A 27,842-nucleotide genomic window follows, 5' to 3' on the forward strand; every position below is an offset into this window, starting at 1 on the left:
TGGACACGCCCACTTTTCTGACTTTTTCCAAAGTAGAGGTGTGAAAACACCCTGCTGAAACGAGGGGGTTTCATGGCCCTTTAAGTCGCTTTGTACAAAAGCATCTGTTAAATGTAAGTGTGAACTACTGAAGGCATCTTTGAGGATATTTTTCTGGACTTTGAATGATCGGGAACCTTACTATCCATATAGAATGAGGAAGCGTTTACTTTGTATTCAAAGTTTTGTTCTGAAGACAAACACAGGTCTGAGGGGTTTGGAATTACACAAGGGTGAGCAATTAATAATGGATAAGCTAACCCTCTAGTCAATGTCTGACCTTTGCTAAACCATTGCTTATGTTAGTGTTTATTTCTCATTCTCTTTCTCTATTGTTTTGCAGAGGCGTTAGACATACTGAAGGAGATGAAGGAAAAGAATATAATGATAAGGGACAACCTGATCGGTTTTCTCACCTTTACAATGAACTCGATTGCAATGAAAGGAGATGCTGATGCTATTCGACGCCTCCAGGAGACCATTTTCACCTTGGGCTTGGCCAAACCATCCAATGGTCTTTGCTCACCCCTTGTCACTTGCTATCTGGAGAGGTGAGTTGCTAAACTCTGCATACTGAGGAAATTACCAAACTTTTAGCTGTTCCTGTCTCGAGTACCACCTATAGTTATGCACAAGGATTTTTTTTATTATTTTTACTGGCTGACATATATTTTTAAGCAATTTTAACTCTGCTGTTATGTTCAGGTTAGTTTTGAGTCCAAAGAGGTACTTAAACAGCACCTATGATAAAAATCCTCTTTTGTAAGCTGTTTGGACAGAACTGTGTGTGTGTGTGTGTGTCCACTGTCATATTAGGGTGATAAAAAGACAAAAAATGTCTTATTTTAAAATTCTTGACATAAAATAGGATCCAAATCCCTTCCATGTTGTGACCCACCACAACGTGATGTAGGAGTCCATCGATTTGATTAACAGCCATGTATATCTAGCATTAAAGGCACAGGCAACAAAAACAGCTACACTGTGTTCAGAGCAGAAAATTCCAATATACTGAATGGAATATTAAATAATCTGGTGGGTGTTTTGAGCTGAAACTTTACATATACATTCTGTAGACACAAAAGACTTATCTTAAATCCTTGAAAAAGGGGTAAAATAGGCGCCCTTTAAAGTGTGATAATTCCATAAAGTGTGACTTTACCACATTATATTATACTTTTTCTTCAACAAAATTAACTAAATTAAATCAAGCAAAATGTAAAAAAAACGACTTGCTTTTAATAAACACCTTATCGTATATACATTATAAAAGCAGGATTTGTGGGTTTTGTGTAATGAGGTTTGGACCTAAAAATGATAAGCGAACCAGCACCAAACTGATCATTTAGGGTGCATTCAGAACTGTTTTATTTGGTTCTGTTGAATCAAACACTAGTTTGTTTCCCCATTTTGAGCGGATCTCTTGGCTAGGTGTGATTACAGCAAACCCTGGTGCGCACCAAACAAACAAACCGAGGCCCCCCTAAAGCGATAGGTTTAATCTGCTTCCAAGCAATCTCTGGTACAGTTAATTTAAGGTCTGAATATGGTGGCGCCGATAGCCTACTGGTCAGTGCGCCAATATATAGTGCAATCTTGTTGTGCGCATCCTAAGTTCAAGTCTCAGATCTTTTCGGATCACATTTACCTCGATCTCTCTCTCTCTCTCTCTCTCTCTCTCTCTCTCTCTCTCTCTCTCTCACTTCATTTCCTGTCACTTCCTTCACTGTCCCATCATAAAAAAGGGAAAAATGCCTAAATTAAACATAAAAAAGCTGTGAATATGATCCAACCTCGATCTGCATCAGCCACGCTTTCCGGTGAGAGGGGTTTTGGCGGTGTGAAAGCAAACTAGACCAAATTAAAAGGAAAAACTAAAAAACATCCTGTTTGTTACGGACCAAAGCTAGTGAGCTAACAGACATTTCTGGTGTGAATACACCCTGCCTGTTTTTTTTTAATAAACCAAAGTAACCACACTCAATTCTGACGTTTTTTTATTCATGTACCTTTAATTGCCTTTAGAAGATTTTAGCCTCCCTCCCAAAAATAGTGTGACCTCTTTAAGTGATTAGTTTGGAAACAACACAAATTCAATCTGAAAACAAACACTAGTAACAATGTCACATTGTAATAGCTAGAGTTCTGCTCCTCCCTAAGCTTGTTGTCTCGCTGTTCATTTTATATAATCTGTCATTACCTTATAGCAAAATGCAGCAACTGGGGAAAAGGAATTAACTTCCACAAGTTGGGCCCCTGCGACACCCCCCCCCCCCCCCCCCCCCCTTCCCTGCCTGATTCGTTCAGGTCTATTTGTAAGAGCGGCTTTTAAGCAGATCAACCAATTTGCATGTTAATTATGCACCCTGTGCTAATTACTGGATTTGCCTGGGCCATGCGGTGCACTGTGTAAGTGCCGTTCCCCCTCCCCGCTGTGGGATATTGAGGTTGGCAATACACCTTCACTGATAGCGCTGGAGTCAAACACACACACGTACACATGCGGGCTTACTGGGTGCCCCTCAGAGACTGTTTGTTTTTCTGTCACTCGAGTGCCACAACCACACTGGCACGTGCGAGCTTTAATTGCTGCCTTGTGAGCGATAAGGTTTCCAATTTAGCTCAGGTTCATTAAGGCGCAGATACGGAGAGATCAGAGCGACTCTCAGCAGAGACTCTGATAAACGGTGAATGTTCGTATCACATCACACACACATACAGTCTGACTGGCAGCCACACTTCCTCAGAGCTCACAGTAGCCTGGCCTGCATGGATAGGCCTATTTTAGGAGCTCTGTAGTACCTGTCTGATTTCTGTGATATTTAATACACTTATGTGCTCATATTTAAATGCAAAGTTCCCCAAAAATCTAAATATGATGAAAAGCTCTGGTCCAGAATAAAATGTGTGACCCTGGACCACAAAACTATTCTATTAAGTTGCAGAATTATATTTGTAGACATATCCAAAAATACAGTGTGTAGATCATTTTATCAAATTTTCTTGGTATTTTTATTTTTTTGAATCCTCAAATTCCATATTTTTTAATAATATTTGCCTAATATTAAACATCAATAGAAAGTAAATAAAAAAATTATTCAACTTTCAGATGTATAAATCTCTAAAAAAAAAAAAAAAAATGACGCTTATGAATGGCTTTGTGCTCCAGGGCCATATATGTTGTCACATTTTGCATGTACATCTTCATTAAACTGTTGAATTTATTCATGCCTGCCAAGCTAGAAAAAAAATTGGTTAAATTTTGCTAAATATAATAATATAAAAATGGTAAAATGCTACATTATGTACACCGATGTAGTAAAAGTAGTGAAATTATTGTTCATTATAAGCAAGCACTATAGTTTTGGCATCTTACACTTTCAATAATCAAGGTCTTAAAAGTTTTGATTGGCTGTTTATATTATTCATAAAATGGAATTTATTTATTTTTTTTTTTTTTGTACCTCTACCTCTCCCCTTGGCCCTTGAAACAGAGTGTGAAGGGGCTTCAAAATTTACCTCTAAGAAATGGTACAGCACTACAACACCTGCACACGTCATAATGTCTTAGCCTTCTCTTGAGATTCTCTCTCGTTTTCTCATATGAGATCAACAATATCGACTGCTGTATTGTTCTAGTTACTTATTTTTTGGTATTTATCTTCAGGAAATCACTGAAGGCATAGATCATGTTATCATATCGATATCCAAGGTCATAAAATCGTAACCATGCTGTGCATTTACACAGTGGCCATATTTATCTATGTAAACACACGAAAGCAATAGGGGTGTCACGATTTTTAATCGAAATCGATCGAAATTTATGCTCAATTTCGATTATCGAATCAAAAAATAGAGTCGTCGAGGCTGCCACGCCCCCATGTCACGTCAGCTTGGCTTGCCAAGCGGGAAAAAAACAGGCTTGTTGAAGTGCTTGTTAAAACTGCAGAAGCAGGAGACCCGTCGACAGAACTTAAACCCTCTCCTCTTTCAATGAAGTCGCCGGTGTGTAAGCATTTTGGATTTCCAGTGAGTTATGTTGACAACATTCGTGTTGTCAACAAAAAAAAACACAGTTTTGCAAGCTCTGCTATGTACGTATTATGTACGGTTCGTCCGATAGACATCACCGGCATCGCGATTCTCCGCCCGCCCCCGTTGCAAATCCGCTCGCGAAAAGTTCACACTCAGGCCCTGTTTACACTGTCTTTGTTTTTAAATGGCATTTTAGAACGACAACGATTTGACATCCACAGTGGGGTGTAGCATTTCTGAGCAGCCCTCCTTCCTCTCTACATCTGAAAATGCACATCACGTGACTGCTTCAATCTTTCACTCACTTGTACTTAGTCATTTTAGCGAACACCTCAGATACTGTTGGCTGGTTCCTGTTGGTTGTGCGTCTTTTTTTTACCGACGCCATTATAACGACACAGATCACTGCCTATTCACGAGTCCCGCAGAAAAAAGTGATTGACAGGTGGTAATTATGTGTGTATCTTGCCTTTATTCATTTACTGTATGATTTGTTTATGGGTAAAACAATGACCATGCAGGTCAGGTAGTTTAAACGGTAGACTACAAATAATTAATTGGTCATTAATTAATTAATTAATTATTCATAATCAAAAATCGAATCGAATCGTGCCTTTAGAATCGAAAATGTAATCGAATCGAGGATTTGGAGGATCGTGACACCCTTAGAAAGCAACCTTAACATACCAGACACTGCAAAAATGTCTTTCCCTGCCACTAGCCTTTTTGACAGGGTGTTCGAGTGTCATCGAGTTTCACAATGTAGAGGGACTGCTATACAAGAGCAAAATTTTTTGGCTTTTATTTTAGAGTTGTTTTTTTTTTACACATGATGGTGAAACACAAACGTCATTATGAATGTATTAAAACATGTGCTTGTTTGTTGTAAAAATTTGTAACAATGACAAAAAATACTAATTTGTGCATCTCCTGACTTCCTTGTGCAGCCATGCTGCTGTTGTAGCTGGTGTATTTTTGGAAATTGTCATACCCCTTGGTTTCGAGTGCGGTTCCTAAAAATCGCAGTTTCGAGGACTATCTAGCCCTTCCCCTTAGCCGTATGCCTTCAAGCTAAAAAGAATTGGGACACCACTACCCCTTCAAGTGAATGCGCAAAACAAGGGCTAAGGGGGCAAGAAGGGCTAAGGGGTAGAATTGGGACTTAAAGTAGCAACATTTTCATTTTGTTGAACTGTGTTGTTTTTTTTTCAACTCTAAAATAAATTTCTTTAATTTTACTCAAATGTAGGTGAGTACAGCAGTATAACACGAATCTCAGCACTACATAAGCTTGTGCATATTATACATTAAAAAAATCTATCAGTATAAGGTGATGTTTAGAACAATCTGGCCTTCAACCTAAAATGAGTCTGACACCTCGTCTGTAGATGACGCCTTTATCATCTCCTGCGTTTCCTCTGTTCTGCCTCATCCGTCTCTTTCTCCACTCGTCTCCGGCCTGGGCTGCGCTAAAGAGGACAAAGCGGTGTGTGTCAGTGTCTCGTCAGCATGTCAACCGTAATGACTTAATGAACACTTCTCTATGGGATTAACTCTGACAGCCGTCAGCCCATCTCCATGAAACAGCAGCCGCCGCTCCCGATCCGTATCCTTCATCTCTAATGAGCCTAACAAAGGGAATTGCCAGAACTTTATTTTTTTTTGGGCAGAATGAATGTCTTTGAGGGACAGGAACTCTAAAAAGAAATGTCAGATGTTTGTTTTAAACTGCGTCACTTGCATAAAATCAAAACTGTTTGCATTACCGTATATCATGTAGCTTTGTGGTTGATCACAGTCAAACCATGATGCTTCAACCCTCCACGACTCGGCGCACACACACTATAACGTAAAGGAAGGAAGAAAGAAAGAAAAAAAAGCAGTCGTTCTCTTTTAAAAGTGGAAAGGGTGATAACATGGGGTGCCAATCTCGGTAACAAAAGAGATGGGAGTCAGGGATGTAGGGAGAGTGTCACGAGAAGAGGAGGTTCAGACGAGGGGTGGATGAAATTAGCTTTCTTGTCTAATCCTTCAGGTTCCTCGCGCAAAGCACTCGCATTCGCTTTTTTTATTCTCCTTCAACTTAATTGGCTGGAAAGTGCTTGACATGCAAAGTTAGTGACATTAAGAGGAACATGTTGCAGTAAGCCTGAGCGGCACTGACAGCTAAATTGTATCCGGGGAAATTATGAAGCCTTCAACATGGTTAATTCTTCTTTTTTTTTTTTTTTTTGGGAGGGGGGTTTTAGTTAGGCGAGGGTGGAGAAAAGGGGGTGGTTGGGTTACGAAGGAGGGGGTGGGGTAATTGCCGTTGTGGTCGACTCATCTCATATTGATGGGGATTGTGAGGAAGTCTTCTGGTTTTAGGCTGGTTATGCTTTGGAGGCTGGAAAGAGGAACATCTGTGTCACATCACATTCAAGAGAGTTCTAAATCACATTCACATCATATTCAAATAGAGTTATGCCATCAGGCCTCGGCAGTGCATGGAAATGTTTAGAAGTGGTGGTGAGTTTAGTTTTAGTTTTCAGTGCAGGCTTATGTATAATATGAGAATACTCCAGTTTCAGATGGAGAATTTGGTTATTTTTTTTTTTCTGCAAGTTTTATTGGCCTTATATTAGGAGTGGGAACCTACACTGGTCTTATTCAATTCAATTCAGCTTTATTTGTATAGCGCTTTTACAATATAGATTGTGTCAAAGCAGCTTCACATAAATGGTCATAGTAACTGGAACAGTGTAGTTCAGTTTTTAGTGTTTAAGTTCAGTTCAGTTTAGCTCAGTTCAGTGTGATTTAAAATCATTACTGAGAGTTCAAACACTGAAGAGCAAATCCATCGATGCGTAGCTCTACCAATCCTGAACCATGCGAGCCAGTGGCAACAGTGGAGAGGGAAAAAAAACTTCACCTGATAGGAGTGAAGAAAAAAAAACCTTGAGAGAACCAGACTCAGTTGGGCACGACCATTTTAATTTCTCCGCTGGTCTTATGGTTTGGTTCGGTTACCATTATCATGTCATCGATTCAGTTTAATTTAATGTCACAATGCATTGATGATGCTTTCCATCCACAATTTAATTTATTTTTCACAACAGAAGATTTTTATTTGTTTTTTGAATATTTTTATATTTATACAGAATATTATTTGTCATGCAATCTTGTCCTTTAATACAAGCAGTCAGATATATGTACCTTTAATTTGACCTGCTCAAAGAAAACACTCTTTTTGAATGTTTCAAACCAAACTCAAATACAATCACAGAAGACAACGTAAGCATTTATAGCAAATAAAGTAATGTAAATATTATTCCGCTTGCTTTTTGAGCCTTGCTGAGCATAATCTTACATCTCTATGATTAGCCATTGTGTTCACGATCTACAGAAAGGGCTGCGATTGGCTAAAACTGTCAGCGCTATTCAATGATGAGTGATGCAGACACTGAAGAATGCGATAACAGTCTATATGCGTGTAATAAAGCTCACATTACACAGTTATCACAGCTGATCCTTGATGGATGCAGTGGAGAAAACTTACTCTATGGACAAACTAAGTTCATTACTCTACAGAGAGGAATAGTGACCTTACCAACGTGCCAGCAGTTCAAAGGTCTAAAGTGAGAAAGACAAGAGAGACAGACAGAGCGCGAGAGAGATAGAGCTTTCATTTGCTCCCTAGCAGTAAAATAGTGTATTTTGCATGCAATGAACTGTGCACAGTTGTCTGCTTTTTAAGAGCATATTAATTACTCTCATATAATTAATTAGCTCATATGAGATAGAAATCTGTGTTACAAGTTAAACAAAAATTCTAATAAACAATTATATTTTGAATTGAAATAGTTTTGTGTAGAACTCCCAAAACAGGCTTTATTTTTAGTACCTTGTAACAGAATCGGAAAAAAAAAAAAAAGGCAAATTTGGCATTAGAGCATTGACCGGATCATCGTCTCTCCATTCACTCTTCAACATCAGCCTTAATCAAATAAAATGCTTTCCAAATTCTCTCTCTCGTTTTCTCACTCAAGTGCATTGCGCAATCATCAATTGTGGGTTCGAATTGCCTCTTGACTCCCGCTTGATGAATAATATTGTCGCTCTTCATTCCAATTAAGTGCGATTGCCTAAGAGCAGCATGGCGTCTCGTTAGGGCTCAATCACTGCCTGCATTTTTTTCGCCATCTCCCTCCACCTATTCAACCCACCTTCCAAGGTCACCTCTCTGTAAAGCACATATCCCTTCCCGGACTGTATAATCTCTGGGGTTGAAAACACTCCTGAAATTACACCTGTTAAAACCCCGGCAGTTCACTTTCCCTCCGCACCCGCCCCTCCCCCGCCACTGCCCTATCCGTTTTGACCTCTGTATGATTGGCGGGGTAATTACCCAATCACTCGACGGCTGCCACTGCAGTCACAATAGAGTGATTGGAGTGCTGTTTTTCTCTGCTGTTCCTTTACTTCATGCCTCTGTCAGCCCTGGCACTGAGCTCTTTGTCGGAGCGAGAGGGAAGAAGATGCGAGAGATGGAGAGAGGGTAGATCTAATTTTGTTGCCATATTCTGCCAAGCGGCCCAGTTGGGGGTGAGGGAGGGCATCAAGAGCTAAAAGAAGAGGAGGAGGGCATGAAATGCTGGAAGTTAAAGAGCATTGTTGCTCATGACCATTGATTTTAGTTATTTACTAATAATTAGATGCACCGAAATGAAAATTCTTAGCCGAAACCAAAACTGTATGCAGTAGTTTTACAAAACTTTTTATATTGTAGTTATTTTAAGACTTTTAAAATGTTACCAAATAGCTTAAATTATACTGATTTAAAAAAACTTTAAGCTAATAAAACAACCACATTTTATTCAAGAACAACTTCACTACATACTGTAGAAATGACCTGTTGGCACATTATTTGAGTGGACATTGTTTTGGCCTCATTTTTGACTATTATTCTTTTATAGTAAATATGACATTGTCGGCCGATTAATTTTAGCAGTCAAAATTCTGTTGATCCCTGTTATTACATATTATTACATGTATAGCACTCTTGAATTCTTGATTCTGATTGGTCAGTTACAACATTTCAAGGCATGTTATTCCTAGATTACAACTGGGGAAACTAATAACAAAGACTTGGACACCAGGACACTTTTTGCTTGTGCTTTTCATCGACGTTTACCACCTTATGCCTAAACAAAGGCCACCAATGTGATTGTGCACAGCAATGCCATGCATAAAAGCTTAATATTTAAAGAAAGACCTCATGCTCAGTATTCTTTTTTTTTTTTTTTTTTTGACGCACTGCATCAAAAACTTTTCCACCAATTAGATTGCCACTTTTGTTCACGTGCCTGAAGCTGTTACAGTAAACACCACTTAAAGGTGCTAAAATGCAAAACAGTCGAGGCGATCCTAGTTTCACTTTTAATCAAAGAAGAAGTTGGTGTACCGAGGCAAGATGTATGTGTAGCTGCTTTTTCATTGGTATCTGAACACAAAAAGCTGTATGATAAACGCATCAGCAACTAAATTAATGTCAGTGGGAGTGGAGACTAGCAAATAAAATTGGATAGTTTCGTTTCACTTTTCTTTCATTAAGTGCCATCTATTTTCAGAGTGTAGTTTTGCTTTGTCTCTCTGCTCAGCGACGAAGAAAATCGCCTGAGTATGAATGCAGAAAACATGCTGTAAAATGGTTACGATAAACGTGTGCAAAAAGCATTCCGGTGTGTACGGGCCTTAATTGGGTGCTTTGAATCATCTTCACCATCAGCGAATACGTTCACATCCATATACATACATTTATATTTAAATGTTGTTTTATACGCTGTTTCTGCCATCTTGCGTCTGAATAATGCATAGGTTAGTGTATGCTTTGTTTAACTGTTTGAGTTTCTGTTAGCTTTACACTTTATTAAAGATTTATTAAACCATTACTGCTCAGATGGCATGTCTAATTTCTACATTTTGTGGTAAGTAGTCATATAATAAGAGACATAAAGAACATTCAGGCAGTTGTTATTGCAGATTAAAGCCCTTCAGGCTTATGCAATAACCCTCCACTGTGTATTGGGCTTTATTCTGCAATAACTGCTGCTTGTATGTACTTTATCTTTTACGTAAAGTGGAGATCAATCACCTTTTTTATTTTTATTCTACACTGCCGTTTCCTTTCTCCTTCTGGTTCTCTCAAGCTCCTCCCTTGTAAATACTCAATGGGCTCTGATTGGTCAACTAACAGAGTGTGTTCTGATTTGTTCTATAACTAGAGCATGTTGAAGGAAACGTCAAGTCTGGTGCAGGGTTTATGTAAAATTTTGAGTTAGTGATGTCACAAACTCAAGAAGAAGCTTGTAGTTGATGCATGCTGTTTGTTGTGGGCCTTAAATTCTGTAATTAATTCTATAAAATGAGTTTTCTCTCTTTGCAGTGAACTTTGAGTGTCTTAACTAAGCAGATATTGTTTATTCTCATAAAGTTAAAGAGGGAATTCATAATCAAATATTATATGTGAAATATAAATAGAATTTTTCTTTATGTATTTAAAGGTTCATTTCGTTTCATACCCAAAAGTAACTACAATTTTAAGAAAATCACTGTAGTTTGTGATGAGTGTTGTTTCACCTTAATACATTAAGACAATACCAAAGCCATTTAATTCTTCAGTTTAGCAGAAGGGCTGCACGGGATTGGAAAAATCTGGTATTGCTATTTATTTATTTATTTATATATATATATATATATATATATATATATATATATATATATATATATATATATATATATATATAATTTTTATTATTATTATTTAATTTTTTCATTCAAATTTTTTTTCTGGGAAGTCTATTCCGAAATCCCAAAATTGTATAATCACAAAGTTTTTGTCTTGCTTGTAGTCCAAATATCTAAAAATGCTGAAATCAAATAAAAATTGTGGGGTTTTTTTTTCACTTTCAGAAATAATAAGTCAAAATTAAGTTTTTTATTAAAATAATCTACCAATACTCTTGTTTCAGTTTGTAATTTAGATATTTTGACAAGAAACAATTCAAAAATTCTAAGAAAAGCTTTTATTGTTTTGCAGTGCAAATGTGAAATAACACTGTATAGTCTTCATCGTATCAGTAATTACATACAATTAATCTTTATTACTTCTCCATAATTTCTTTGTCCCCAAGTGCTTTAAACTCTATTGAAATGCTCACAGTCACATGCTTTAAAAACACATGCAGTTGATAAACAAACTCTCTTTTGATAAAACTCTTCAGTAACTCTACAAATCATGTGTGCTTAATATTGCAGACTCAACATTGCAGATCCACCGATGTGACTATTACAGATTTACACATCGTGATATCGATGCTTAAACGCAGCTCTGTTTTAGAGTTTTAAATAATTTTTAATACATTATGGCCGTTCAACATTTTTAGACAAACAAATAGAAAGAAAGGAGTTATTATTAGCATTTGTGACCAGTGTAATTTTGATTGTATTTTTAAGAAAGTCTTTATTATTCTTTTTTCAAAGTTGCTTTAGTTTAAAGTATAGCAACAGCTAACTTGTTGTTATTAAAAACAGCATTCAAGTTTAACTTTCCTTTTTTTTATAATTAGTTTATAGTTGCAACATGTTTATACACCACACTGTAATTGTACCATGATAAAAGCTTAACCATTAACAACAGTCTGAATGATTTGACACAGGCGCATGTTTTGCTATAAGCTGTTGTTTGTTTTTCTCTAGCGGGGATCATGCAGGAGCATTCGATGCCGTTATGGAGTGCCATAAACAATACAACCAGTTGCCCAAAATCCACGACCTCATGTGCAGCCTGGTGGAGAAAGGAGATGCCTTGCTCTTACAGAAAGGTGTGTAAAAGCCTATCCATCACATTACATTATGTGTGTGTGTGCAGAACGTGTACATTTTGAAGAGTTCCACCCACTGAAGGGCAGGTTTGCAGTCTGGATGATGGCGGTTTGGATAGTGTGTGTCACTGTCAGGGTTGGTGGAGGGGTTAAGTGTTTCGTGTGTTTGGGGTGAGTAGATCTGAAGTGTTAAGGCAGTGAGACCTCGATGCTGGAGGGCCACTTTATGGCCCCAGTGACCCGCTCTCTCAGAGATATATTCTACATGTGCAATGGCAAACCCATTCACTGATGTAAACACATATCTGCTGGAGTGTTTTCTGGCTTTTGCTGGAGTATTAAAGAGCAAGGGTCTGTCCTCTGTACGTGGATTAGCTAGATTTGGATATTGACGATTTGACACAATCCAGGATCGTTTCATTCTTCAAAACTGGTCCGAGAGTTGTTCTGGTAAATCAAACCTGGTTGAAAGCAGGTTCAATTCATATAAACAGGATTAAATCTGGTCAGTTAAAGCAAACATAATACTGAAAGTATGTGCCGAATTTACGCTTAGGAAAATAGAATATATTTTTATATTTAAATTTTAAATGTTATATATTTTTATATATAAATATGTTTTAAAATATTTTTTGATATATATATATATATATATATATATATATATATATATATATATATATATATATATATATATATATATATATATATATATATATAATATATATATATATATATATATATATATTATATATATATATATATATATATATATATATATATATATATATATATATATATATATATATATATATATATATATTATATAATTTGCATAGTCAGATTCAAAATTGTTGTTGGTTTTTTTTTTTCATTTTGGATATCTTGTTATATTACTGCACAAATTCAGAAACGCTCCAAACAGCCCAACATAAATAAATACTTGACTGGATGGATGGATGGATGGATGGATGGATGGATGGATGGATGGATGGATGGATGGATGGGTGGATGGATGGGTGGATGGATGGATGGATGGATGGATGGATGGATGGATGGATGGATGGATGGATGGATGGATGGATGGATGGATGGATAGATAGATAGATAGATAGATAGATAGATAGATAGATAGATAGATAGATAGATAGATAGATAGATAGATAGATAGATAGATAGATAGATAGATAGATAGATAGATAGATGTATAACAAAATATTGTATGTATTCAGGCAAAGTTGGTATGAAATTCAGTTTGAATAGGAACTAAAGTGTGAAGTTTGAAGTACAGCTAAAGTGGAGATTTAATTTCAATAATTCCTGTGTTTTGAAGAAAAAAATGTAAGTTTGGATGGAAAGCATTGTCAATGCACTTTGATGCACAGAGATATCAAATTGAACTGAATCAATGACATTATAATCATAACCGAACCGTGAGACCAGTGTAGGTTCAGACCCCTACTTTTAATTGAAATTCACAGACACAAAAGGCTAACTTGTAATAAAATGACCAAATGTTTTTTGGACATTTTAAAGACTAAAACAAAATAAGTAAATAAAAACACATTAGGAAGCCGAAAAGCCCAACATTTTAAAATGTATGAAAAAATGTGTGTTTGCCTGCTGTGTCTTACCTGACAGACATGTGCCTGTTTTATTGACCTTCTCATCTCTCTCTGGTCTTGACAGTGATGGAGTTTTTGACTCTTGAACGGGGCGAGATGATGATGCTCTACGACCTTTTCTTTGCCTTCCTGCAAACGGGCCGCAACAGGGAGGCGCGCAAAATCATTGAGGTGGGACTTGTGTTATTGTGCTCAATCCACACAGCTATTTAACAGCTTTAATTACTGCCACACTGATATTTCCGTTTTTAAATTAGATCGGCTCCAAAGCCACACTAATGCCATTCATGTAGGACAAAAGGTACAGGGATTTTTTAGAGAGTGTGAAGGAGAAAATCGTGACTACAAAGACCAATCGCTTTTGAAATGCAGCTTACTGGGAAAATGAAAGTATTGTGGTATTGTTTTTGTCTTTATATTGAATCAATGCGTTCGGGACAATTGCTTTTATTATTATTAATTGTCACTGCCAGGCTTAGGCGTGATAAAATCTTTCTCATTTGAAAGCAGAATGTGATGACAAAAGTAAAAGTGAGATGAGCACAGCGGTTTCTTATTAATTGCATTTTTTTTAATTGAAAGAATAATCTTTAATCTACGATATCTGACAAAAGTCTTGTCGTTGATCCCAGTTGTAAGAGCAGCAAGTTATCACTTAACTTCTAGTTGATCATTTGGAAAAGTGGCCAAAGGTAGATTTTTTTCTGATGAATCATCTGTTGAACTGCATCACAGTCTTCACAAATACTGCAGAAGACCTATTCGAACCCATGTGGACCCAAGATTCTCAGAGAAATCAGTCAAGTTTGGTGATGTATTAATCATGGTTTGGGGTTACATTCAGTATGGAGGCATGCGGGAGATCTGCGGAGTGGGTGGAAACATCAACAGCCTGAGGTTTCAAGACATTTTGTGCTGTCCTTTACATTACAAACCACAGGAGAGGGCAAACTCTTCAGCACAATAGTGCTCCTTCTTAAGGCTGATTTATACTTCTGCGTCAAATGCCGGCGTATGCTACGGCGCTGACGCATAGCCCTTCGCCGTGGCCATCGGCATCACTGACGTGCACCTCTCAAAAAATGTAACTACACGTCGCAACAAGGCGTAGCGTAAGCTCTGTGATTGGTCAGCTTGGTAGCGCTGATGAGTCTGGGCGGGGCCTAGAGCGATTGTTTACAAGTGTGGAGTCCTGTAAATGAGCTCCGGATGGAAAGTTTTGTTTTGTGTTTACCTCATAGTTAAAGTTGTTGTACGTCCGGCAGTTCCTGCCTTAAAATGAGCGAGTTTGAGCCACTTGTACATCCCGGAAGTGTTCAGGAAAAGCAAAAAAGCAACGAAGAAACTCGACACAGAGGAAGATTTACACCTCACTGCCAACTAGCGTTTCGGAAGTGTTAATGCAGACCAACAGAGACAGCGCGCAGAAGTATAAATGCACAGCCACGCGCGTTGCATGCACCGTGGGTTACGCCGGTCACTTGACGCAGAAGTATAAATCAGGCTTCATACTTCAGCCTCCACATCAAAGGTCCTAAAAGCAAAGAAGGTGCTCCAGGTTTTGGCCAGCCTGTAACATTATTGAGCATGCCTGGGGTAAGATAAAGGATGAGGCATTGAAGATGAATCCAAAGAATCTTGATGAAGTGGGAGTCCTGCAAGAACGCTTTCTTTGCCATTCCAGATGACTTTATTAATAAGTTATTTGAGTCATTTATTGCAGAGATGTATGGGTACTGTCGTCCTAGCTCATGGGAGTCACACAATAATAATTCTTTTCCCAATCACCATGACTTTATATTCTATACTGTACATTATTTCTGTTAAGTGACACAATTTTTGTCTAAGCAAAGTCAGACCTAACTGTCCTAATTAAACAATTAAAAATCAAGACATGATCATATTTTATTTGAATAAAATAAGCATAATCTGGAGATTTTGGCTTTCATATAAGCCACTTCTGATACCAAATGGTCAACTAGAAGTCTAGTTATTATTTGTTGTTTCTAAAACTTGGATAGGCGACAAGACTTTTGTCAGGTAGTGTATTGTTTTTATTTTATCATTTGGGTCACACTTTACAATAAGATTTCATTAAATTCATGATTTAATAACAATGCTGTAATAAATGTATTCATTATTCGTTCATGTTAGCAAATGCCTTAACCAATAATAACTAATAGAACCTTATTTTAAAGTGTTATCGAAATATGGATTTATCTTTTATGACAATAGAAATAATAATAATAATTTGTCTAAATTTACAATTTGATACATTTTTCACTGAGTTTTCTATTAATGTTTTATATGCTGACAAATTTTGCAGTAATAATTGGAAAATTCTGAGATATGGCAAAAGCACAATGCATTAGCAATTTTCTGAGTTTGCATTATTTCTTTTTTATTATTATTATCAACATTTTGCTTGTTGCTTTGGTTAAAAGAGAAGACTGAGATGCCTCTTCCATATTTTATTTCATATATTTTATTTATTATTTTCTTGCATTTAAATTTGTACATGTATATTCAATTATAGAGTTATATTTGCCTTATAATTAATCTTTTTTTAACATTTTGCTGGGAATATCTGGAGTGTTTTACAATGTTCACTCAAAAAAATGACGTTTGTTTTTTGTTCAGACTACTTTTTTACAATGACCTGAGACAACATAATTCTTGAGTTTGTTTTGGAGGAACTTTATTGTTTTATGTTTAAAATACTTAAAATGATAACAAATAATAAGTTAAGTTAACTTCCTTCATGTTGTCCCAACACAAATTCATTATGTGGAACAGAATTTTTTAACAGTGTTTGACTGTCCAACACATTTTTTAAAAATAAAGTCTTAATCTATAACAAATAGCTCAGTATTTTTTATTATAGCTAAAAACTTTAAACACAGGTTTAAAAGACAGAATCCAAACGTGTAGCTTGTGGCGCTCATCATTATTGAATGAGAAGTTCATCTAGCAGCAGAACTTCAGTGAGTTTTCAGACACAATTCAGATGGATTTTCGATGTGTGGAAAGACCTTTTTAATTGTCTGGAGAGACTCCAAGCGTCTCTGTGTTCTCACGTCAGACTCTTCAGCAAGCGCTCGGTCTAGGACGTCACTGATTTTGAGACGCTTGACTTGTTTTGAGCTCTTCTGGGGATTTCTATAGGCTGTGTTCTGTCTTGTTCTTGCAGAAAACAGCGTCTCGCGAGTCCACACTTCCTCCGAGAAAACTGCTCCGACAAAGCCATTTCCATGTTCAATTAGCCAAGCGCTCTAATATGACAACATTCAAAGCCCCTCTGCACTGCTGAATGTCAGCACCAGTCTTTCTCTTTCTTGCTTTCTCTTAGACTTCGCTGACACTAGTGTGCATTTGTTTTAACACAGCGTTTTAAAAATGAAAACAATCCTATTCCACACTTTCGTTTTTAATACGTTTAAGATCTCAAAACACTGATAGAGCATGTCAGAAACTAAAAGGTATAAATCAGTACTAAACTATAGTCTATTTAAAAGTATTAAATAAAACACAAATAATAATGGCATTTGTTACCAGTAAAAGGCAATGACAGAAAAAGTTGTCAGTAAATGTCTTAAATGTTGCCAGTGTTTTGAAAATATATGTAGCTATACAGTGCAATTAAAGGCAAAACTGGAAGTTCAGTGTTAGAATATAAGTGACAATAGTAATTGTTATAGAAAATATGCATCTAGTGTTAAATTGCTAACAGCAGATTTTTCTGTGTTCAGAAGAGAGCAGGATACAAATCTGAATTTATTTTTATTTTATTAATTTATATAAGGAAATGCATTATATAAAGGTGGTTTGTGAAGCCCACTCACCTGTTTGAAGTACACTAAATCACATCATGTTTTCCGAAAATATAGAGTGTTTAATTGAGTACTAGGCCATACTCACACTAGGTACAGTTGCCTCGAACTGGGCCAAAGCACGCTTGTCCCGTCTCCCCCGACGGCCCGCACTCAAACCACAAACGGGCCTCGGCACGCTTACGTCATCGATGCTGCGCTGTTCAGTGGGAAGCGCTCTCTCACTCAGCAGCACAGTGGAGATTTCTCTAGTTATATCGTTTCAATCGTTTGTTATGCAGTGACATGCAGTCAAATATTTCGCCAAACAGTCCTTAGGGATGCAGTGACACGCAGTCAGATATTTCGCCGGACAGATCCGCCACTTTTGGCGCTCATAAACGATCATAAAGCTCTCGTGCTGCAGGAATGAGGAAGTCTGCTGAAGGCAGCTGTCGTGCTGTGAGGAGTTCTCGTCTTTAATAAACTACGACAGTTTGCGTTCACTGAACAGTAAGAATGATTAATAAATCCATATGAAACAGCCCCTTAAAAGTCACGTCTCGCTTTCAGTTTCGGGCTTTGGCGCGTTTTGCACTCACACACAAACGTACCGTGCCAAAGCCCAAGTGAACCGCGCTCAGAAACACCTCTTCCAACTGGGCCAGGGCCGGCCAAGTGATTCAGCGCACTCACACTTCTCAAACGATCCGGGAAACGGGCATGGGCACGGTACGGATGGCATAGTGTGAGTAGGCCCTTAGTTAACTCTAGAGTAGTGTAGAAGCCAGGCCTAATCTTGGCAAAAGTCGTGCTCTTTAAAACAAAAATCCACAAACGTAAACATAGCCACAGGGTGCTTTAACTTAAAAAAAACAATTTCCCCCATTTTCTTTATCCCTCTCTCTATGGGTCTGTCCTCTACAAACCCTTATCTCTGCTAATTCTGTTGTATCACTGTCTGTATGGATGAAAAATAAGCCTGCGCTTAGATATACAGCTCCATCAGTCAGGGGCTTTTAACCAAGACAATGATCCTCTCTTCAGACGATTTTGCAAATCTAGAGCATGCCATTTGGCTCTGTTTTTTTATGCGTACACCAGATCATGGCGATTCCTCTGGGACGTTACTTTAGCCGATAAACGGTCACCTCAGGATACAGAGATCTCAAGCAGCTTTGGCTTTCATTGTTTCCAGAGGTTAATTTGGGATACAAGTTAAAATCCCTCTTAAGGCATTTGCTTGATTTTTGCTCCTGAAATGTACTAATCCAACACTGCTCTTATATCATCCTATGGCATCATCCGGTGTCACATGAGTACAAAATCATTCATATTGAGCTGCCAATACTCAGCACAGTTCATGATTTGTGAGTGAGGATCTTTGTCTTTTTTGTTGACGTGTAAGGCTGCATGTCTAACCTAGTGGGCTTGTTTTTCTCGAGCTCAGTGTATTTTTTCAGTGGCTTTCAATGAGAGGTGCACTTTTTTTTTTTTTAGAATGCCAGGATGCGTTTCATGCGAAACACTGGGCGGTCTGTGTTTTTTTTTTTAAGCTCCAACAGTTGAAGAAGTCCTCACAGCTTTGCATTTTTGGAAGAACACTGGCATTTTCACTTATTCAAATGTGCTTTGATGGACATGTGCCCTAAATGTGCCATTAGTAATTTTTAGTACTTAAAACTTGTGCATTTATTCGACTTTGACATGGACAACCAAAGATTATCTTGATGAGCATGACCTATGGCATCTCTTCAAGTCTTGCTATTTTAGTATCATTGAATAACTAATACTAATAACTAATAAACTAGTTTTCACTAATAGTTTGTTTTTATTTGATTTATTATAACAGTCATTTATTTCAATACTACTTTACTCACTAGTTTTTGAAATTTGTTTTGAGCAGTGTTCATTTTGACAGCAAATTTTGATTTAGTTTAGTCTTTTGACTAAAAATACATTTTAGTTTTAGTCATATTTAGTCTTCTGAGTCATTTTAGTTTTAAGCTGCGTCCCAAATGGCATACGTATGCACTATTCTACACCATTTTGTAGTATAAATACTGTAAGTAGTGTGTTATAATTAACAACTCTAAAAATAATAAGTGCACTTTAATTACCCGGATGATGCACTCATTCAGCCGCTAAAATGAAGTGTGTAATGATGGACACTTCACGCACTCAACGACCGCAGTTTTGCTCACATAGCGGAAGGGGCGGAGCTATCGAGCGCACATGTTGGATAACTTTATTTATTTTGGATTGTGAAAGCAAAATTCTCCTATGAGAGTGATTATAGCACCTCCCGATGGTGAATGCGGTTATACTCATGGCAGGTATTATTTGATTTTTTGGTCATTTATTTCACTGATTTGGCAACCGACAAACGTCATCAGGTAAGCGGTTTGAATTTCCGCTTTGTAGGAAAACATTAGTGGTCCTTTTGGGGCGACAATACATACATATACTATGCTGTTGAGTGTGTAAGTGCATAGTGCATGAGTGTATAGTGTGCCATTTGAGACGCTGCTTCAGTCTAGTTTTAGTCGACTAAATTTCATAAGATTTAAGTTGACTAAATCTACTTTAAATTTTGTTGAATAAAATATATTTGGTTTAATTCAAGTGTGATTTAGTTAAAATATTGCATACATTTATTTATAAAAAAAACATATTCTAACTTGAAATTAAATAAAACAGTATTACTAAAATATGGATTATAGCTTTTCCATCAAAGATCAAAATTTACAAATGCATTATTTATATCATAAGTAATATGTAAAATTATGTGTTGGCAATCAATCCACATGTAAGAACTAAAGCCATCTGATAATGCAGGATTGTGCAATTATTTAGCAAAAGCCTTTATTTTAACATGGTAAACTATTAGTCTTTTTGAGCAGTCTGTTGAACAGTTTCAAGCAAATAACTTTTGAAAGTCACTTTGCAATGTCAGTCTATAGCTCTTAGCCCTTCTCTTTACCCCTACCCCTTGTAGGGATGGTTTACAGTTTAACCCAAAGAATGACCAGTCTGTTAGATGAAAAAGAGCCGAAGTCAGAGATTCAAATAAATAAATTAAGTTTACTGAAGATTATAGTGTCATCAGCAGAAGCCAGCTTCAACACTCGCAATGAGCTCCTAGGCCACTCTGCCTCACAGTACAACAATGCAGCAATTATACTCTTTTCACAAGTCCAGAAAAGGTGGGATCCAGGTGAACAGTTCTCATTGGTTACAGCAAAAATAGACAATTTTAAATGCGGCGTCAATGAAGTATTGTATTTAGCTCCAGATATGGATGGTGGCATGATTCCTGGGGATCAGGCCGACCCTAAGGCCGTACTCACACTAGGTACAGTTGCCTCGAACCGGGCCAAAGCACGCTTGTCCCCCCTCCCGTCTCCCCCGACGGCCCGCGCTCACACCATATCGGGCCTCGGCACGCTTTCGTCATCACTTCTGCGCTGTTCAGAAGCGCTCTCTATGGCAAGCCTTTTTAGCATTTAAATCTTTGTTCTGACTCCATAAATATATTTAGAGATATCTCTAATTATATTTTGACTAGTCATAATTACAATTCGACTAGTCAGAATAACAATTAGAGATATGTGCAATTACAATTGTACTAGTACGAAATCAGATTGGAGATATCTGCAAATATATTATGACTAGTCCTATTCCTCCATTGACTTCCATTGAAAAATATTTGCAGATATCTCTAAATGAGTTTTGACTCATCACAATTGTAATTAGAGATATCTCTGAGTTTTTACTAGTCATAATACATTTGGAGATGTCTTTAATTCATCATATTTAGAGATATTTACAAATATATTTGAAGATCTCTAATTAATTTACTAATAGTCGAATTACAGTTGTAGATATCTTGAATTGGATTTTTGACAAGTCAAAACTCAGTTAGAGATATCTGCAAATATTTTTTCAATGGAGGAATATGACTAGTCATAATATATTTGCAGATATCTCCAATCTGATTTCGTACTAGTACAATTGTAATTGCAGATATCTCTAATTGTCATTCTGACTAGTCGAATTATAATTATGACTAGTCAAAATATAATTAGAGATATCTCTAAATATATTTATAGATAGTCAGAACAAGGTTTAAATGCTAAAACGGCTTGCCATACGCTCTCACTCAGTAGCACAGTGGAGATTTCTCTAGTTATATCGTTTCAGTCGTTTGATATGCCGTCAAATATTTCGCCAAACAGTCCTTAGGGATGTGGTGACACGCAGTCAGATGTTTTGCCGAACAGATCCGCCACTTTTGGCGCTCTTAAACAATCATTAAGCTCTCGTGCTGCAGGAATGAGGAGGTCTGCTGAAGGCGCGCAGCTGGCGTGCTGTGAATGATTAATAAATCCATATCAAACAGACCCTTAAAAGTCACGTCTCGCTTTCGGTTTCGGGCTTTGGCGCGTTTTGCGCTCACACACAAGCGTACCGCGCCAAAGCCCAAGTGTACCGCGCTCAGGCACACCTCTTCCAACCGGGCCAGGGCCGGCCAAGTGAACCGTGCTTGAGCGCGATTCAGCGCACTCACACTTCTCAAACGATCCGGGAAACAGGCCTGGGCACGGTACGGATGGCATAGTGTGAGTAGGCCCTAAGTTATTAAGAGCTGATTTCTGACTTGTAAAAGCTAAACCAGGGACACAGTAGACGCAAGAGACAGTCTGTTGTGGAAACTCAAGGTTGTTTCTTGTACGTTCAGCTATTTTATCAAACTGGTTCAAGACTGGTTCCATCAACATTCGACTACAATATCCTTACTACACGCAGAGTTATCTACATACAAAAGGAATTACTTTAATCAGAATTAACAATCAAAACAGCAAAATTACTGTAGACAATATCCTGACAAATAGAACAGGTGTTTTTCCTCTCCTCTGCATTAGTAATTCCATCCAGAGGGACAGGGAGAGATCTTCATGATCTATGACCTGGTTTTTGTGTCTCCTGAAAACAAAGTTAAAATAGACAGGCAAAGAGAGAAGCACGGACACTGAACATTCTTACATAAAGCAGTGTTTTAGTTATTCATTGGTTCAGGTCAATTTAAAAGATCATTCAAATAATCAAATAATTATATGTAAAAGTAAAATGTTGAAATGTAAATGTTGAAAGTAGAAATCCGACTCCTTCACCCTCATTTTGCGTGTTCATGTGAAGGGGTAGGGGTGTCCCAATTCTCTTTACCTTGAAGGCGTAGGGCTAAGGGGAAGGGCTAGATAGCCCTTGAAACTGAGATTTTTCAGGACCACACTGGAAACCAAGAAGTACGAAATTTCCCCCTATACACCTGCACACGGAAATAAGGAGATGCACAAATCTTTTTGTCATTATTCCGAATTTTTACAACAAACAAGCACATGTTTTAATACATTCATAACCGCATGTTTGTTTTAATAAAAAAATTAATAAATAAAACCCTGCTAAATTTCGCTATCTGTATAATCCCTATTAATAACTCCTGTATAGCACTCCCACAACATACTTTGCCATCTGTCAATCGATGACATACTATGCAGAAACCATAGATTTGAATGTCAATAAGTCTAGTGGCTGGGAATGGGCTTTTGACAGTGTCTGGTACAACGTCAATGTTGTTTTCATGTGTTTTGATCAATGGCCATGGTGTAAATGCACAGCACAGTTACAATCTTATTGCCACATTATATAGTTATGATAACAATAATAGAATACAAAAATAGAATTGGAATTGAACCTAAAATAAAGCATTTAGAGGAATTTATGACAATGTTTAAGCACTGCTGGATTTCTAGCTTGTATAATATAAGTTCTTTATTGTTAAGTAAAATATACCTGAAAAGTGTATAAGATTCATATATTAATATATAATCGTATAAATATATGATTGGTTGAACACTAAATATTCGCTATCAGTCCCTAAAAAAGACAAAGCCCTAGACTATCGGCACCTGACAGTTACAGTAGTTTGATTCCCCTAAAGTTGGCCACTATAAACTCTGTAAAAGTTGATGTTTAATGGCAGCTCATCAAGCGTCCTTGTGCTTGACGGGTCAAAAGCCGCTCTCGTCCTGTGGAGCGTTTTCCCGCTCTTCTCTTCCATAATTAAAAACACTGATATCCAAGTAGCATTAGCAGACACAGAGCTCTAATAGAAACTTTAAGTGGTCCGTCAGGTGATTGTGCTGTGTGTAATTGTCAGATTATTAATAATGGTGGTAATTAAGTGAAATGCTGGTTAAGGTTTTGGTGTAATTAAAATGACGAGTGAGTGTTTCTGAGTGTGTGACCTGCGTTTGAGAGAATGAGGGCATCTTCAGTGTGATGATGATGGATGGGTTTTCTCAAAGGTCTGATTGAATGAAGAGGTTTTGTTTACTTTGCGGAGGCCATGGATTATGGTCCAGTTTGGTAGTCCTTCTTATTTTATCTTTTTTTAAGCATTAGACTTACATTTTTTTTTCCTTATCAACTTTTTTAAATTAACTAGATGTCTGTATTAACAAAGGTCGAGATTTTCTAGGCTGAATTAATCAGTTTATGGAAATTAAGAGGTTTTATATTAAAGCATTTATTTCATGAATGTGTTTAAGACAATCCTTTTATTTTGTCAGCTCAAACAATAAAAGCTTTATTTGTTAGATAATTTCACTGGGGTGAAAATGTTTTATATTAAGTATTTAAAAATGTATGTTTTCTGGAAGCTAGTTTGCATATTAAAAATAAAAGCCTATAAAAAGTATTTATATATATATTTTACATAAAAAGCTTTATATGTTTTAATTTCTGATTTAAGTTTTAGGTCATTTGTAAGTTATAATTTTAACATACTTCGTCATATTTTACTTTTAATCTCATAATTAAATAAATATCTTTAATATGTATTTTGTGCTTTAAAAACACACACGCACACACATACTTAATATATAAATAAATATATATATATATATATATATATATATATATATATAAAATATATTTTCTTATTTTGTAATAAAATGATAATTAAATAAATAAATAAATAGTGACATGCCTATTCATAATAAAATACAAGCTGAAACAAAATAAATTCTTAAAATTCACCAACAGAAATGTCAAATTCTAAAATTTATGAATAAAACGTAAATTTCAAATGAAGTCAGTTTGGTTGCATTTGTAGACACCAGATTTTCTTAATCATCTGACCTAGTTGTTCTTTTGAGTTTTGGCTGTGTGTACGTGCGTGTGCATGTGTGTTTGGGTCAGATGGGTGTGTGTGTGTGTGTGTGTGTGCGTGTTCATTTGTTCTTTATAGGGGGATTGGAGGGGTGGGGGTGCTCATCATCCTGGATTTACTTAAGGGAAGATTTGCCCCTCAGGGCTTTATGCATCAGGACCCAGGGCTGCAACAGGAAAAAAAAAGACGGTGTCTGTGTAGCGCTTCAATTTTGCTCTTATTTGCTAAGCAGATTAGGCTTGAGGAAGGCTTGAACTTGGCCTGGAGGCTGATTTGCAGAGTAATTCTGTGCTGGATGCTGATTCTACAACTTCCTCCAACAAGAGACAGTGTGAATGCAGACATCCGACTGTGTGTGTGTGTATTTGTGTGTGTGTGTGTTGTCTGGTTTTAGTTATATTTGATTTGTTTTTATTACAATAGCAATACCACCACCTTTTTTTATTTGATTAGTTAAATTTTATTATTATTGTTTGTAATTATTTAATATTTTTTATCTATTGGCAATGTGTGTGTTGATTTTTATGTGTTGTTTTTTTTTGTGTTTTGATTTATAGTTGTTGTGATCGCCAGCAACATAGCCCTTACTGTTTGCTTGAGAACAGTCCATGTCATTTACCCGAACTACAAACCCCGTCATGCTCTGCACTCACACACCAGTTTCAAGTTCACCCTAATTTTACATACAAATGAAGTTCCTCATCACTGATTACATTGACCATATATACACCATTCACACACACAACCAGTGCTGAGTCTTGTTTAACTATAGTGAACTTTACGAAGGGTTTTCCTTGTCTTGCCTTGCTGAGTTTTGACCCTTTATTTATTTACACCATGTATTGTTTGCCACCCGTCTCGAATAATTTGCCAGTTACATTGTTTACTCCTTCAATTATCTTCGTATTACTCTTGAATCCAATCTCTGCCATAACACTTCATCATTACAGATATGATATAAGGCTTACAGTAGTTACTATTCACCAGTTTATCTGATATGTGTTTCTTTTTAAAGCTAGGTTAAATATATATGATTTAATTTTAAGTCTATACCCCTGCACATCTGCTCAGTGATTATTATTTATCTTTATCATTCAATTATCTTTTCATTATATTATTAAATTCATTATTTTTGTGGTCTCATAAATTGTTTTGTTTTGTTGTTTTCTCTACCAATGGTCAGACTCCTGGTCTAAGGGCACGATCAAACCGTCTGCAGTGGTTTGCAGAGAAATGCATCGCGGCCCAACAGGTCAGTATGTCTGTCTCTGCTTTTGTCTGATTTGCTATAGATCAATAAAGTGTGTATCTGTGTTTAAATCTCTCTGTCCACAGATGGAGCCGCTTGAGAACTTGGTGGACATGACTGTGAAGCTGTTCGAGTGTGACCGAGATGAAATGTACCACTACTTGTTCCGACTCTGCAGTAAGTCTTGTGTGTTGGAGCTAAAATTATAATAGATGAGTGTAACAACTTTACATGAACTTGTTGTTGTTGTTGTCAGAGGAGACCAATGACTGGCGTAAGGCTGAAGCGATCTGGATGAAAATGCAGGAGGAAAATTTGGCTCCGAGAGAGAGGACCTTGCGTCTGCTTGCTGAAATCCTTAAAAGCAATAACCAGGAGGTGCCATTTGAGGTGCCGAAGGTAAAAGAACCAAGTCAATGTTCAGTAGGTGTGGGCAGATTAATCTTAAAGGTGCCCTATAAAGAAAATCTCGCTATACCCTGGCATAGCTGAAATGTATGAATATGGCAAGAAATGGCCATACCAAGAGCCTCATACGCTATTGTTTCATACTAAAGTAAATTCTGTATGTTAAATACAGGTGAAAAATAGGCATATCAGAACACAATGCAGACTGTTGCATTGCTCACAGGATCATCCATTAGCATACCCTCAACATTTGCTTATATTTTAAGACCCTTTCTACATCAGCAGGATGTGACGAGCAGCCGAAGTTTTAGAAGTTCAGCAGCTAAAACACAGACTGATATGTTGCATACAGGATCATTAATATGCACATCTCAGGCAACTTTGATTGGCCACTTTGTTTCCCAGTTAGAATAAAACAATGTTCATTTTCTCCTTATTTTTAAGTTTATTTAAGTTTATATTAATTTTACGTCATGGCACGGCGCATCTGGTGTGCGACCCCCATCAGAGTGTTCTGATTTAGAGTATTGATACTGCATGCACCGTAAGTAATCGTGCACTGCTTTACTTTACAGAAACATACATGCTGGTTCAAGTGCATGTTTTTAAATGCTTAAGAGATTAGTGTCCATATCAGTGATACTGGCCGAGTATTTACTTGGTATCAGATTGAAGCCCACCCTTTTTATACAGCTCAAAACATCAACATTTGGACCCTGCCTTGGTCAGATAATTAAGTTAAAGTTCAGAATTTGATTACCTTTTTTGATTATGTTTTTTGCTACCTTTTTAGGTGTGGTTTGAGGATGACAAAGGTCAGTCCGAGGTGGTCCCAGAGAAAGAAGAATCAAGCGCTGTGGCTAAAAAGACTGATGATCGTTCCCGTCTTAATGCCACAATCCGTCTCAAACTGCAGTCCCTCTGTAAGAAAGGCGAAGCTCAAGGTTAGTTCTTTAATGCCTAAATTCTAAGTATGATTTTAATGGAGACTAGATGAATTTGGTACAGATGAACACATTCACAAAAATAGGAAACCACAGACCTTTAAAGTCCCAGTGAAATCAAATATTTTTTTAGATTTTAGTGTCTGTATGTTAGTCTTAAAAATGTAAATCTAGAATCTGGTGTGCAACAAAACAGTGGCATTTCAAGGCTTGCAGTTTGTCGCTTCCACCTCAATTAGTTTTTTGCTGTTTTACCATTTTATAGCCTGCCCTGTTTCAGTTAAGAATACAACTAATGCTTTTTCTGAGACTTTTCATTGGTATTAATTTATTTATTCTTTTGGTTGCTTGAAAAATACATTATATAGAGAGAAATTAAGCACATTCTATCACGCAAGCACTTTGAAACAGTAATCCATGCCTTTGTAATCACCTGCGTGGACTACTGTAATGCACTTTGATTTGGGGTGAGTCAGTCCTCTATTTCTCAATAGCAACTCTTTCAAAATGCAGCTGCGTGTGTTTTAACCGGCATACGCAAATACGAACACATCACCACGGTTTTATCCTCTCTTCACTGACTGCTCGTGCATTTCAGGATCCATTTTATGTTACTTTGATTAGTTTTTAAGTGTCT

At 37.0% G+C, this 27,842-nt stretch overlaps 1 protein-coding gene across 2 annotated transcripts in view; it reads left to right on the plus strand.

The window, feature by feature from the left end:
* lrpprc (leucine-rich pentatricopeptide repeat containing) overlaps positions 1-27,842 on the plus strand; it is a 124,211-nt gene that overhangs the window by 61,833 nt on the left and 34,536 nt on the right. Inside the window, exons 23-29 of one of the 2 annotated variants that reach the window (XR_012388563.1) lie at positions 383-590; positions 11,812-11,936; positions 13,626-13,732; positions 25,788-25,856; positions 25,940-26,030; positions 26,110-26,252; positions 27,055-27,232. Coding sequence is in view for 1 of the 2 variants with exons in the window: in NM_001142592.1 (NP_001136064.1) it covers positions 383-590; positions 11,812-11,936; positions 13,626-13,732; positions 25,788-25,856; positions 25,940-26,030; positions 26,110-26,252; positions 27,055-27,205 (894 nt within the window). In the remaining variant the exon portion in view is untranslated. The remainder of the gene's footprint in view (positions 1-382; positions 591-11,811; positions 11,937-13,625; positions 13,733-25,787; positions 25,857-25,939; positions 26,031-26,109; positions 26,253-27,054; positions 27,233-27,842) is intronic. The other variant, NM_001142592.1, reaches the window with a different exon arrangement.

The sequence above is a fragment of the Danio rerio genome, chromosome 13 (assembly GCF_049306965.1).
Source record: "Danio rerio strain Tuebingen ecotype United States chromosome 13, GRCz12tu, whole genome shotgun sequence".
NCBI lineage: Eukaryota > Metazoa > Chordata > Actinopteri > Cypriniformes > Danionidae > Danio > Danio rerio.